The sequence below is a fragment of the Amblyraja radiata genome, chromosome 26, assembly GCF_010909765.2.
Source record: "Amblyraja radiata isolate CabotCenter1 chromosome 26, sAmbRad1.1.pri, whole genome shotgun sequence".
In the NCBI taxonomy this organism is placed as follows: Eukaryota; Metazoa; Chordata; class Chondrichthyes; order Rajiformes; family Rajidae; genus Amblyraja; species Amblyraja radiata.
Window position 1 is genome coordinate 36500459 of NC_045981.1, and position 13850 is coordinate 36514308.

Here is a 13850-nt window from a genome sequence, read left to right on the forward strand (position 1 = left end):
TGCAGTGTAGTTGGTGCACCAGTGATGAAGGGAATGAATGTCTAGGTGGGGGTGGTTATCCCCCATCAAGTGGACTCCTTTGTCCTCGATAGTGCTAGGTTTCCCGAGTTGTCACGGCACCCACCCACGACACATTTACTGTGCTCCTCATGTCGTGCTATGCTGATTAAGACAAATTGGAGCACAGTGTAGCAAAAGATTGTTTTATTTAAGCCACTTGCTGCCTGCTTGGATTATATATTGCAGCTGTCACTGCTAGAGTTACAAAATAATTCAAAATCCTGTACTTTAAAATAAATGCTTAACATATAAATACATCCATCAAGTACAAAAATAGAAAGAACGCCTCTCAGTAATTGTTTGTTTAAACCTGCCCAAGTAACTTCTGTACCAGAGTGGCAACATTCTCCATTTTCAGCAGCAGTCTGGAGTGTGAAGGCACGAGTGAAGGGTGTGCATCTGCATCGCTCCCAGGGCATTGGTTACGTCAGCCCAGCATCTTTGGCCATGCTGTAGAAGATTCCTTTCTGCGCAATGAGTTGGGTGGGAGAGTCAAACTCGGCGACCCTCCCATTATCCAGCACCAACACCCTGTCCAAGGGGGAACAGACATGAACATGATGGATCTGTGCAGAGCAACAAGCACCCCCTCTCCCTCTGCTCAAGGAGCCAGGTGTCATCCCTCGGGCTGACCGAGAGGGGTAGGTTTGCCTCCGCTCCCACACCCCCTGCAGGAGCCCTGGATGTAAGATTGTAACTAGAGTCTGTCATAAAGCACGGAAACAGGCCCTTTCGTTCAACGCCCATGCTGACAAGCTGCCCCACCTGCCTGTGTTTGGCCCATATCACTCTAAGTATCTGCCTCAACTACCTCTGGCAGCTCATTCCACAACCCTACCACCCTGTGCAAGAAACAGTTGCCTTTTGGGTTCCTATTAAACCTCCTTAAACATGTGACCTGTGGTTGTTGTTGTTCCTCTATTCTGGGGCAAAGTGCATTTATCCTATATCCATCATGATATTATATACATTGATAAGATCACCCTCAGCATGGTGTGCTCCCACCCTGCCCAACCTCTCTCTAGCTCAGGCTCTTGAGTCTTGGCAACATCCTACAGCAGGGTGACCAAAACTGAACACAATACCCCCAAATGCAGCCTCACCAACATCTAAAACAACTGTAACATAACCATCCCAACTTCTGTACTCAATACTACTGACTACTGAAGGTAAATGTACTCTCTACTTGTGACACCACTTTCAGGGAACTATATTACATCAATCTGCTCTGACACTCCCCAGCATCCTGCCATTCACTGAAGATCTACCCTGGTTTGACTTCCCAAAATGCAACAACTCTTCATTTCTCTACATCAAACACCAAACTGCTGAATCCTGCTGTAATTCTGGGTTGTGTACCTGTTGTAATCCATGATTGTGTTCAGGCGATGAGCAATGGTGAGGACGGTGCAGTTGTCAAACTCTGTGCGGATGGTCGACTGAATCAGGTCATCTGTCTCCAGGTCGACGGCAGCAGTGGCCTCGTCCAGGACGAGAATCCGAGTCTTCCTGAGGAGCGCTCTGGCCAGACACACCAGCTGCCTCTGTCCTACACTACAATAGCACCAGGAGACAGACAGGCGTTCATTAATTAATCCTCAACTATAGGAAGGACAACATTCATCTGGAACCGGTGCAAAAGATTTGTAGATGTCACTGGATTCTGTGGTAAAAGGAAACATTGGGTGGGCTGTAGTGGAGGAGGCTGAGAGATTTATAAATTCACAAGGGGCATAGATAAAGGTGAAAAGCCGCTGTCTTTTGCATCGGGCAGGAGAGTTTAAAACTAGAGGGCAGACATTTAAGGCTAGAGGAGAAAAATCTAAAAGGGGGAAATTTTTCACACAGGATGGTGGGTGTATGGAATGAGCTGCCAGAGGAAGTGTAGAGGTGGGTAAAATAAAGACATTTGAAAGATACTTGGGTGAGGATATGGACAGGGAAGGTTTGACGGGGTCTGGGCTAAGTATGAGCACGTGAGACTAGATTGGTGCAGCATCAGGGTGAGGAGAACCAGTGTAAATATTGGTACAGAAGGTGAACGGTTCCCTGAAGTTAGAAAATTCCATGTTCATGCTCTTGGGTTGCAGGTACCCGGGCAGAATGGGAGGTGCTGATCCTATTGTTTGCATTTGGCCTCCTTGGCTGTGGCCAGTGTGGGAATTGGAATTAAATGGTTTGCAACAGGCAGCTCTAGATGGCCACAGCTGAGAGTGTAAAGGCAGGTGGCAGGGTTGTCACCTAGTCTACACTGGGTCATGTTGATAGACACCACATAGAGAGTAGGTGCAGGTGAACCTCAGTCTCACCTGGAAGGGAAGTTGGGACAGGTGACAAGGGAGGGGAGAGGGAACGAAGGAGTCGCCAGAGCAAATAACAAAAACTGGTGGGATAGTTTGGTGAAAGCAGATGCTGGTGGGTGGAGAGCAAGCTGAGACAGGCGGTGTGGGGAACAGTGAATGCCTCTTGTCCCTGGGTCCTGCCTGGCGTCGGTTACCTGAGGTTCTCGCCTCCCTCAGAGCATTCGTGTTCCAGCCCCGTTGGCAGACCCTGCACAAACTGTTTGAGGTGAGAGAGTTCCAGCGAGCTCCACACCTCATCATCCGAGTAGCGGTCGAAGGGGTCCAGGTTCATCCTCAAGCTGCCAGAGAAGAGCACGGGGTCCTTGAAGGAAGAGGGCAGAGGGAGCGAGTTATCAAATGCCAGTGTATTGTGACGCTGCGCCTCGTCTGCACTGAAACACCATCAACTATTTGCCTGGTGTCAACTTAAAGATCAGCGGGAGCTTGGATAGTCACAAAGTGCTGGAGTAATTCAGCAGGCCAGGCAGCATTTTTCTCCAGAGATGATGCCTGACCCGCTGAGTTACTCCAGCACTTTGTGTCTATCTTTGGTGAAAACCAGCATCTGCAATTCCTTTCTAGGCAGCGTGATCCTTTTTACGATGCTGGTGCCACGAGGGAGGAGGGCCATGGAGAAGGGACGGGTGTGTTAACGGCAGCACTGTGCTAAATGACTGGCCATTTGTGTTGTGGGACCTGGCTCTGTCCGGGTGGAGAGGAGAGACCAGGAGGTGGTGCTTACCTGGGGGATGATGGTGAGCTTGGAGCGTAGGTCGTGGAGTCCGATGTCAGCGATATTTACCCCGTCAATAGTGATCCCGCCCTTTGCTGCCTCGATGATTCTGAAGAGGCAGAGAGTCATGGAGGACTTGCCTGCTCCTGTCCGCCCAACGATGCCAACCTACAGCAGACATGGCAGTGGTCAGCAGGGGTACAGCCAGAGGCATCTCACTCAGTCACCCTGTCGCTCTCTGGGCCAGGCCAACATCCGGCACAGAGAACGGGGTCTACCCTGAACACGATTGCTCGAAGGGTCATCCTCGCTTATCACTCTGGTTCCCAGACCCCCATCACGTATGCATGGAGGAACCCTGCCACCTCCTCACACCCACCCTCCCTCCCGACACAAGGCCCGGGTGTGACTGCTCCGACCTCTCCCACACCTGGAGTATTGTGTGCAGTTTTGGTCCCCTAATCTCAGGAAGGACATTCTTGCTATTGAGGGAGTGCAGCGTAGGTTTGCAAGGTTAATTCCCGGGATGGCGGGACTCGTATGCTGAGAGAATGGAGCGGCTGGGCGTGTACACTCTGGAGTTTAGAAGGATGAGAGGGTATCTCATTGAAACATATAAGATTGTTAAGGGCTTGGACATGCTAAAGGCAGGAAACATGTTCCCGATGTTGGGGGAGTCCAGAACCAGGGGCCACAGTTTAAGAATAAGGAGTAAGTCATTTAGAACGGCGACGTGGAAACACTTTTTCTCACAGAGAGTGGTGAGTCTGTGGAATTCTCTGCCTTAAGTGGAGGCAGGTTCTCTGGATGCTTCCAAGAGAGAGGTAGATAGGGTTCTAAAAAATAGTGGAGTCAGGGGATATGGGGAGAAGGCAGGAACGGGGTACTGATTGGGGATGATCTGCCATGATCATATTGAATGGCGGTGCTGGCGCGAAGGGCCGAATGGCCTACTCCTGCATCTATTGTCACCCCCTGCTCCTCGCCTCTCCATACATCACAAGGTCATTCTGCTGACACTGGGATGGTCCCCTCCTCCTCCCCCCCCCCATCCAACACATGGCACTGGGCCCACCCCATCTTTGTGGAACCCTGATTCCCTGAAGAAGAATTCTGCGGACTGGACTCCAGTGTCATTATAATTAGCCCACCCTTTTAACCTTCACTCCAACAGCAGCTATTCTTCCTTTAACCATGCTCTTCTTGATATTCACATGAATCCCTTTATCATGTATCTGTACAATGGACGGCTCGGTTGTAATCATGTATTGACTGGTTTACAAGCAACAAATGGTACACGTGACAATAAACTGAACTAAAACTAAGGAGCCGAACCCTGTTGATGAACACGTCACCCCTTGAGCTGGAGAGGCCAAGCCGACATGTTGGGGAGAGGTGAGAGTGAGAGGTGGTGTCCCAGTTGTGTGTGGGGGGGGGGGGGGGGGGAAGCAGACCAGAACCCAGGGCTCCCATTAAATCCAGCCAGAGATTCAGGAGAAACTTGGCACTCACTCCCATGGGAGCAGAGTCAAGAGAGTTTTATTGTCATGTGTCTCAGATCAGACAATGAAATTCTTACTTGCTGCAGCACAACAGAATATGTAAATATAATACATTACGGGAGAAAGAAAAAAAAAAGTGTATACACATACTCAATAAATAAACAAATATAGCGGAGTCAGTTGGGGCATGATGAGAGGGATGGGAACCTGGAGTAACGGGAGGGAGGGAGGGAGGAAGGTGGTCACAGCCTGTAATGCAGGGGCAGAGTGGGCCGTGGGAGTCCAGGCACCAACCTTCTCTCCGCCAGTGACGCTCAGGTCCAGGTCCTTCAGCACCAGGTCCAGGCCCTCGCGGTAACGCACGCTGTAATCGTTGAACCTCACGTTGCCCGTCTCTGGCCAGGACTGGGCCGGGCGATTTTGCTCAATCACCCAGGGGGCCTGCAATGAACCAACGGCAGGGAGTGGCAACACTTCAATAACACAGGTACATATTACTAGAATAGATGGGCACATTAGGTCAGCCTGGATGCATAGACGCAAAGAACAATAGGTCCAGGAGTAGCCGTTCGGCCCTTCGAGCCAGGACAGGCATTCAATATGATCATGGCTGATCATCTAAAATTAGTACTCAACTATCTAGTAAGCAAAATATGTAAGATCATTAACGTGAAACACTAAGTCTCTGCACATGCTGTCTAATACAGACACAGATAACAATCCCAAAACTGAGGACCAGAGTTAACATAAATCGGAGTGAACCTCTAGCCCACCCCTCATATAACAAGCACTGTAGACTGTTAAATATGTTTGAACCTCTGTGTACACATAAACAGTACAACTACCTCATGCATACAAAACATTCACTCCCTCCACTGTTGCCAATTGCAAATTGCACTGCAGTTACGTGCCTGTGTGTACACTACAGCACCTGTAAACCTGCAATTAGTACCCTCAAGGAGTACAAGGGCTGCTCGTGCTTGGCAATACTGCTGCAAAGAGGCCCAAGGCACACTTGGAAATAACTCGCTGTCCCTTGAATAGGCTGGGACTGTGTACACCAACAGCCTAGTGAGAGTAACTTCAACACGAGAATTGCTGCAGTTCAACATCACTTAAGGACAATAAGGTCAGGAAATAAATACTAGCCTTGCGAGCTATAGCTGCTTTACAAAATATGAATCCTTTGGCGGCACCTGGTGGTTGGGCCACTAGCTACACCAACTCTCAGCAGTCGGCCACGTGACTGGGCAATGACGGGGGGAGTTGTCACGGGATACAGTGGTGTGTCCTGGGATATATAACCAACCCTGGGACAAGCCTCTCTTACTTCGAGCTGACCAGCTCTTTTCTCTCTAGTGTCCTTCCTAGGGGTGAGTGTCCTTCCACCTCAGCAGGGCCTCAACTCGAACCCAGGAGGCAACAGCCTTGCAGCAGCAACATCAACTTTATGTTGGAGGACCAACGTGCATGTATAATGAACCTATTATGCCTGAATAAAGTATCCCATTTATTCACCACGTTTGGTGCCTCTACATTGGTGACTCCGACGTTCCAAAATGGATATTTTGGATTTCCCGACGCACGCAGCCGACCATCTACCGTGGTGACCTGATATCTGCAGCCGGCAGCCAGCTCCACGGTAATGACCGCTATGGAAGCAGCCGTCAACTCTGGACTGCACCCGGTTGCCGCCTTGGGCCCCGCCGCCGTGGTCAGGCCACTCGACTCCCACCTATGCCGGGTCTAGCCGATCGCAGGGCGCTTGGGTCACCCGCCCGCATTCCGGGCCCACCGCAGCAGACAGCGGCACAGCAGCCTCGGCCCTCGCTTTCTCTCCTGCATGGCCTGCCCGGAGCTGCCCACTGGGGCTGAGAGGCCGCGGCTGCCGTCGCTCCCCAATAGCAGCCCCCCGACCCCAGCATCACCGACGGCCCCGGGAGTGGGGGTAGGGCACACCCGCCCATTGCACTAGCTACACGAACCCTCAGCAGTCGGTCACGTGACTGGGCAATGGCAGGGAGGAGTTGTCACGGGGTACAGGGGTGTGTCCTGGGATATATAACAAACCCTGGGACAAGCCTCTCTCTCTCTTACTTTGAGCTGACCAGCTCTCCTCTCTAGGGGTGAGTGTGCTTCCACCTCAGCAGGGGCTCGGCTCGAGCCCAGGAGGCAACGGCCTCACAGCAGCAACAACAACTTTATATTAGAGGACCAACGTGCGTGTATAACAAACCTATTCTGCCTGGATAAAGTAACCCGTTCATTCGCCACGTTTGTTACCTCTACAATACATTATACACCAGCCCAGCATCAGACAGAGTGAATCCCAAGTAAGGGCTCTGATGCCAAGGCAGTGACTGACTAAGCTGCCAGGAACAGATCCCACGACGGGACAGTGGGAATTGGGGAACACTGCGGGGGTGGGGAGGCACCAGGAGCGCACACATGGATGGTTCATCTCTCCAGTGGTCCTCGGGACAGGGTCCTGGGCTCAGACATTCTCAGCTGTTTTATTAATGGTCACCTTGCAATGGCACCTGACATTTGTGGCGTTACTGGTCCCACGTCCCCTTCACATCCTGGGGGGTCACCATTCAGCTGATCCCCAACAGGAGCAGCTGTGGGTCAGGGTTGGGCACCAGGCAGTGACTGACCGCCCACCCGCCCACCCGCCCACCTGCAGAGCTCAACAGTGCGTGAGAGAGAAGACCTCCAGCGCTGAGCAAGGGGCAGACACTGGGCTCACTGCTGGCTCATCGCCTGGTCACCTACCTCGGTGGGCGATTCAGAATACTCCTTCACTCTCTCCACGGCCACAATGTTGGACTCCAGGTCAGAGGTCATCCTCACCATCCAGTTTAAGGACATGGTGACCTGTGGTCAGACAGAACCTTGTTGACGTTACTCCGATACTGGCCGCCCATCTCCTCCCCACCCACCCCTCCCACCAATCGCCCCACCCAGAGGTGCTCACATCTAACGGGAACAGCTGGCCAGCTGTGGGCGTCTGTCTCCCTGAACTATCAGGAGAGCTGGCCCCTGAGTAAAACAAAGTGAGGAGCAAGCAGGATCGGGTCTGGATGAGGGGGCTTCACTACAGGGGAGGTTGGACAGACATGGATTGTTTTCTCTGGAACGCCAGTGGTTGAGGGGAGACGATAGAAATGTATAGATACGGTAGACAGTCAGAACCTTTTCCCCCAGAATGGAAATACTAAAAAATAACTCAATTATACTATGAAAGACTAGTGGGTATGGCGTTAATGTGAGCGGGGCAAAGTATAAAGGAGGGTGGCATGTCCAGCTTCTGCCCACCTCATTGAAGACCCTTGGACATTCTTTAATCGGACTTTGCTGGACTTTATCTTGCACTATCTGTAGACTGGACAGCTTGATTGTAATGTACAGAGTTTCTGCTGACTGGTTAGCACGCAACAATAGCTTTTCACTGTACCTCGATACACGTGACAATAAACTGAACTTAACACACTGCCATGGGTGGGGGGGGCAGATGCCATAGAGGCATTTTAGAGCCTTCTGGACAAGCACATGGATATGCAGGGAATGGAGAGAAATGGATCATCTGTGGGCAGGGGAGCTTAGTTTAACCTGGCATCTTGATTAGCACGGACTTGTGGGCCGAAGGGCCCGTTCCTGTGCTGTTCTATGAGCGCAGACGGTCAGGCAGCATCTGTGGAGGGAATAGACAGAGGATGTTTTGGGTTGGACCTTTCTTCAGATGGGGAGATTGTTCATCTACTGTGTTATCCCATGGGTCATCGAGTCATGGACCCGCCACCCCACCGCTGCTTGCTAGGCTGGGCTGTGATGAGCGCTGGCACCCACATGCCTGGGGCCAGAGGTCTTTACCTGCAGTGCGTAGGACACGGACAGACCCACGATCCCGGCGTTGAGGTGGGCGCGGCCGATCACGGCAAACAGAGCGGCAAAGAGCACGATACAGTTGCCGATGAACTCAATGCGGATTCCCAGCCACCTGGGGAGAGGGAACAGAGTCAGAGCACATCCTCCCCTCCCTCCTCCCAAACTCAGGGACGGCATGGGGGGTTGGACGGGACCCGTGAGGGGCTGGGCAGAGGGGATGACCCAGTTTGGGACAGAGACCTAGACTGAATGCAGAGGTGATTTACGAGGATGTTGCCAGGACTCGAGGGCCTGAGCTACAGGGAGAGGTTGGGCAGCCTGGGACTTTATTCCTTGGAAAGCAGGAGGCGGGCCAATAGAGGTGTAAAAAATACACATCTACAGGATAAAATGAGGGGTATAGATAGGGTGAAAGCACAAAGTGTTTTATCCAGCGTAGGGGAATCAAGATCCAGAAGACTCAGGTTAATGGTGAGTGGGTAAAGATGTAATAGGAACCTGAAGGGAGGGTAGGGTGCGTATGGAACGAGCTGCCAGAGGAGGTCGTTAAGGCAGGTCCAATAACAACACTTAAGACATTTGGAGAGGTTTAAAGGGATGTGGATAGGTGGGTCGGCATGGGCAAGTTGGGCTGAAGGGCCTGTTTCCATGCTGGATGATGTCACTGTGGGCTTCAGGAGGTGAGGACCAGAGGGACGGGCGGAATGGCCACGGTGGTGCTGCCCCACCTGTTGGACACGATGCCGGGGTAGTAGGTCTTCTGGTTGGCGTCCACCTTGATGTCGTTGAGGACGATGAAACTGTTCTCCCGGCCGTAGGCACGGATGACACTGGCGCCAGTGAGGGTCTCGGAGAACTGCGAGTAGATGGGCGAGCGGCTGACTGACTCCAGCCTCTTCAGCTGGCGCGACGTGGCCACATAGAACCGCTGCCAGTGAGAGGAGACGGGGCGGTGAGACGTAGGGGGGGAGGGGCATCGTTTCCCGACCCCCCACCCCGGGGCCCAGACGCCCACGAGCAATGGGCCAGAACCCCCCCCCCCCCTACATAGGGATAGGTCATCAATGATAGAAGAATTAAACCATTCAGCCCATCAAGTCTACTCCGCCATTCAATCATGGCTGATCTATCTCTTCCTCCTAACCTTATTCTCCTGCCTTTGCCCCATACCCTCTGACACCCGCACTAATCAAGAATCTCTCTCCACCTTAAAAATACCTGACGTGGCCTCCACAGCGCTCTGTGGTAATGAATTCCACCACCCTCTGACAAAAGAAATTTCACCTTATCTCCTTCCCAAAAGAACGTCCTTTAATTCTGTGGCCTCTGGTCCTAGACTCTCCCACCAGTGGAAACATCCTCTCCACATCCACTCTATCCAGGCCTTTCACTATTCTGTATGTTTCAATCAGGTCCCATCCTCATTCTTCTAAACTCCTGCGAGTACAGGCCCAGTGCCGATAAGCGCTCATCATACTTTGCCCCGCTCACCTACTTATTCCTGGGATCATTCTTGTAAACCTCCTCTGGACCCTCTCTAGAACCAGCACATCCTTCCTCAGATAAGGTGCCCAGAATTGCTCACAATATTCCAAATGCGGCCTGACCAGCGCCTTATAGAGCCTCAGCATTACATCCCTGTGTTTGTATACAAGCCCTCTTGAAATAAATGCTAGCATTGAGTTTGCTTTCTTTACTACCGATTCGACTTGCAGATTAACTTTTTGAGAATCCTGCACCAGCTCCCAAGTCTCATAGAAACATAGAAAATAGGTGCAGGAGGAGACCATTCGGCCCGTGCCTGCCTTCTCCCCATATCCCTTGACCCCACTAGCCCCTAAAGCTCTATCTAACTCTCTCTTAAATCCATCCAGTGATTTGGCCTCCACTGCCCTTTGGCAGGGAATTCCATAAATTCACAACTCTCTGGGTGAAATGGTTTTTTCTCACCTCAGTCTTAAATGACCTCCCTCCCCTTTATTCTAAGACTGTGGCCCCTGGTTCTGGACTCGCCCAACATTGGGAACATTTTTCCTGCATCTAGCTTGTCCAGTCCTTTTATAATTTTATATGTTTCTATAAGATCCCCCTCATCCTTCTAAACTCCAGTGAATACAAGCCTAGTCTTTTCAATCTTTCCTCATATGACAGTCCCGCCATCCCAGGGATTAATCTCGTGAACCTACGCTGCACTGCCTCAATCACAAGGATGTCCTTCCTCAAAACTGTACACAATACTCCAGATGTGGCCTCACCAGAGCCCTATACAACTGCAATAGAACCTCTTTACTCCTATACTGAAATCCTCTTGTTATGAAGGCCAACATGCCATTAGCTTTCTTCATTGCCTGCTGTACCTGCACGCCAACTTTCAGTGATCGGTGTACAAGGACGCCCAGGTCTCGCTGTACCTCCCCCTTACCTAACCTAAACCCATTGAGATAATAATCTTCCCCCTTGTTTTTGCCGCCAAAGTGGATAACCTCACATTTATCTATATTATACTGCATCTGACATGCACCTGCCCACTCATTCAACCTGTCCAGGTCACCCTGCAACCTCCTAACATCCTCTTCACAGTTCACACTGCCACCCAGCTTTGTGTCATCCGCAAACGTGCTAGTGTTGCTCCTAATTCCCTCTTCCAAATCATTAATATATATGGAAAACAGTTGCAGCCCCAACACCGAGCCTTGCGGTACTCCACTCGCCACTGCCTGCCATTCTGAAAAGGACCCGTTCACTCCTACTCTTTGCTTCCGGTCTGCCAACCAATTTTCTATCCATGTCAACACCCTACCCCCAATACCATGTGCTCTAATTTTAGTCACCAGTCTCCCGTGTGCGACCTTATCAAAGGCTTTCTGAAAGTCTAGATACACTACATCCACTGGCACCCCTTCATCCATTTTTCTTGTCACATCCTCAAAAAAATCCAGAAGATTAGTGTCTTTGCTTCTCCGATTTCTGGATTCTCTCCCCATTTAGAAAATAGTTTACGCCTTTATTCCTACGACCAAAATGCACGACTCCACACTTTGCTGCACTATATTCCATCTGCCCACTCTCCCAACCTGCCCAAGTCCTTCTGCAGAGTCCCTGCTTTCTCTACACTACCTGCCCTTCCAGCTTTTATCGTATCATCCACAAACTTTGCCACAAAGCCTTCAATCCCCTCGTCCAAATCATTAATATACAACGTGAAAAGCAGCTGCCCCAGCATCGACCCCTGTGGAAGGAACTCCGCTGGTCACTGGCAGCCAACCAGCAAAAGCCCCCTTTATTGCCACTTTGTCTTCTGCCATCCAGCCAACCTGCTATCCACGCTGGTATCTTCCCTTTGATACCGTGGGCAGATGCTAACATGGATAGCATCTTCCTAAGCAGCCTAATGTGTGGCACCTGATCAAAGGCTTACTGAAAATCTAAGTAAACAACATCTACTGACTCTCCTTTGTCTGTTCTGCTATTTACATCTTCAAAGAATTCCAGCAAATCTGTCAAGCAAGACCTCACCTTCACAAAGCCCTTCACCGTAATTTTATCCTTTATAATGAACTCTAAAATCTAACCGACAACCAAAGTCAGACTAACCGGCCTATATCCCACTATTCTGCCTTGCTCCCTTATTATGCAGCGGTGTAATATTGGCAATTTTCCCATCTTCTGGAAACACTCCTGACTCTAGTGAATCTTGAAATATCACTATCAATGCCTCCACAATCTCTACAGCCACCTCAGTCAGAACCCTCGGGTGCAGTCCACCTGGTCCAGGTGACTTATCCACCATCAGCCCTTTCACCTTCTCCCTGGTAATATCCACTCCTCTAACTTCCACCCCGACTCTCTTGAATTTCAGGCACGTTGCTGGTATCTTCCACTGTAAAGACTGATGCAAAAAAGTTATTCAACTCCTCTGCCATTTCTTTATTCCCCATTATCACTGTCCTGCATCATTCTCCAGAGTCCAATGTCTACTCTTGCCTCTTTCTTATTCTCTCTTACAGGCGGAGGCCACTCGACCCCTCAATCCCAATCCTATCGTGGCGCCCTTCTGCTGCATGACCGAGCCTCAGCAGTCTGGAGTGGGTAAACACCCCCACCCCCCCACCAAAGGCTCAATGAGGGACCTTTACGTCATTATGCACAAAGGCTGATGCCCAAGTCTGCATTTTACTGAGGTCACCTTTTCTACTGAAGAATGTGGAATCCAGCCTGTCAAACCACAGGACAAATCCCACCACCACAACAAACCACCGTGACAAAACAAGACACAGAGTGCTGGAGTAACTCAGCGGGACAGGCAGCGTCTCTGGAGAACATGCATAGGCGACGTTTCGGGTCGGGACCTTTCTTCAGACTGATTGTACTAGAGGGGTGAAAGGTGGAAGGGAGGTGTGGGTGGGACAAAGCCTGCCGTGTGAGGTGAATATAGGTGAGGGGGTGAGTGGCAGATGGTTGACAAAGGCCAGAGACGGGAAGAAGACAAAAGGCTGTGACGTGGGGGTGTGAAGCCAGAAGGAGGTGTATAGGTGGATGGCAACCGAGGAAGGGGAAAGGGTTAGTGGGTTTCCTAAAATTGGAGAATTCAATGTTCATACCATTGAGTTATGTTGTGAGCTACTGAAGTGGAATATGAGGGGCTGTTCCTCCAGTTTACATGTGGCCTCACTCTGGCAACGGAGGCAGCTCAGGACAGAAAGATCAGTGTGGGAAGAGTAGTTAAAATGAAAGATCCAGCAGGCCTTGGCAGACTTTGGGAGAATCAGCTGCATTCTATCGCTAGTATATCCATGGGCATGGTGGGCAGATGTGCAGGGTATTCCAGCTGTGGCCTCACCAGGGCTCTGCGCAGATGATGCAGGGAATCTCTGCACTCGCCCCTTGCAGTGATGGCCCACACACCACTTGCCTACCTACACGTAAACTGTGTACATGGCTGGATACAGGTAGTGCACACTTCAAAGGCCACTCTGCCAGCACCAAACTGATATCCCACAGAACAGTGACTGTGAAGCATATGGGTGGAAGGTGCAGAGTTAGATGGTGAACCGGAGGGCAGGCTCCATCCTCTGGTGGGTCTCTCTGCACCGTCCATGGGAGTGGGCGAGGACGGGCTAGTGTGGGGACTGTGAATGTGGTCACTGGGCCTTTGCCTGCCCTCCCCCCCCCCCAGCTTCTGTGGCGAGTGGGACCCAGTTTGTCAACGGCCCCCAGCTGACTAGTTACCTGAAGCAGCCAATAGAAGATCAACAAGGGGGCAGTCACAAGGAGGAAGGCAGGGGTGATTATGGAACAAACCACCAGGACAGTCAGGTTGTAGAA

The 13850-nt window shown here is 51.1% G+C and overlaps 1 protein-coding gene across 1 annotated transcript in view; it reads right to left on the reverse strand.

Annotated features, from left to right (window-relative positions):
- Positions 1–187: 187 nt before the first annotated feature.
- Positions 188–13850, reverse strand: part of abcc3 (ATP binding cassette subfamily C member 3) — a 123313-nt gene continuing 109650 nt past the window's right edge. The window contains exons 24-31 of the mRNA XM_033044717.1: positions 9254–9453; positions 8511–8637; positions 7413–7514; positions 4932–5078; positions 3145–3303; positions 2558–2724; positions 1420–1614; positions 188–591 (exon numbers count right to left, since the gene is read on the reverse strand). Coding sequence (XP_032900608.1) covers positions 483–591; positions 1420–1614; positions 2558–2724; positions 3145–3303; positions 4932–5078; positions 7413–7514; positions 8511–8637; positions 9254–9453 — 1206 coding nt within the window. The 3' untranslated portion in view covers positions 188–482. The remainder of the gene's footprint in view (positions 592–1419; positions 1615–2557; positions 2725–3144; positions 3304–4931; positions 5079–7412; positions 7515–8510; positions 8638–9253; positions 9454–13850) is intronic.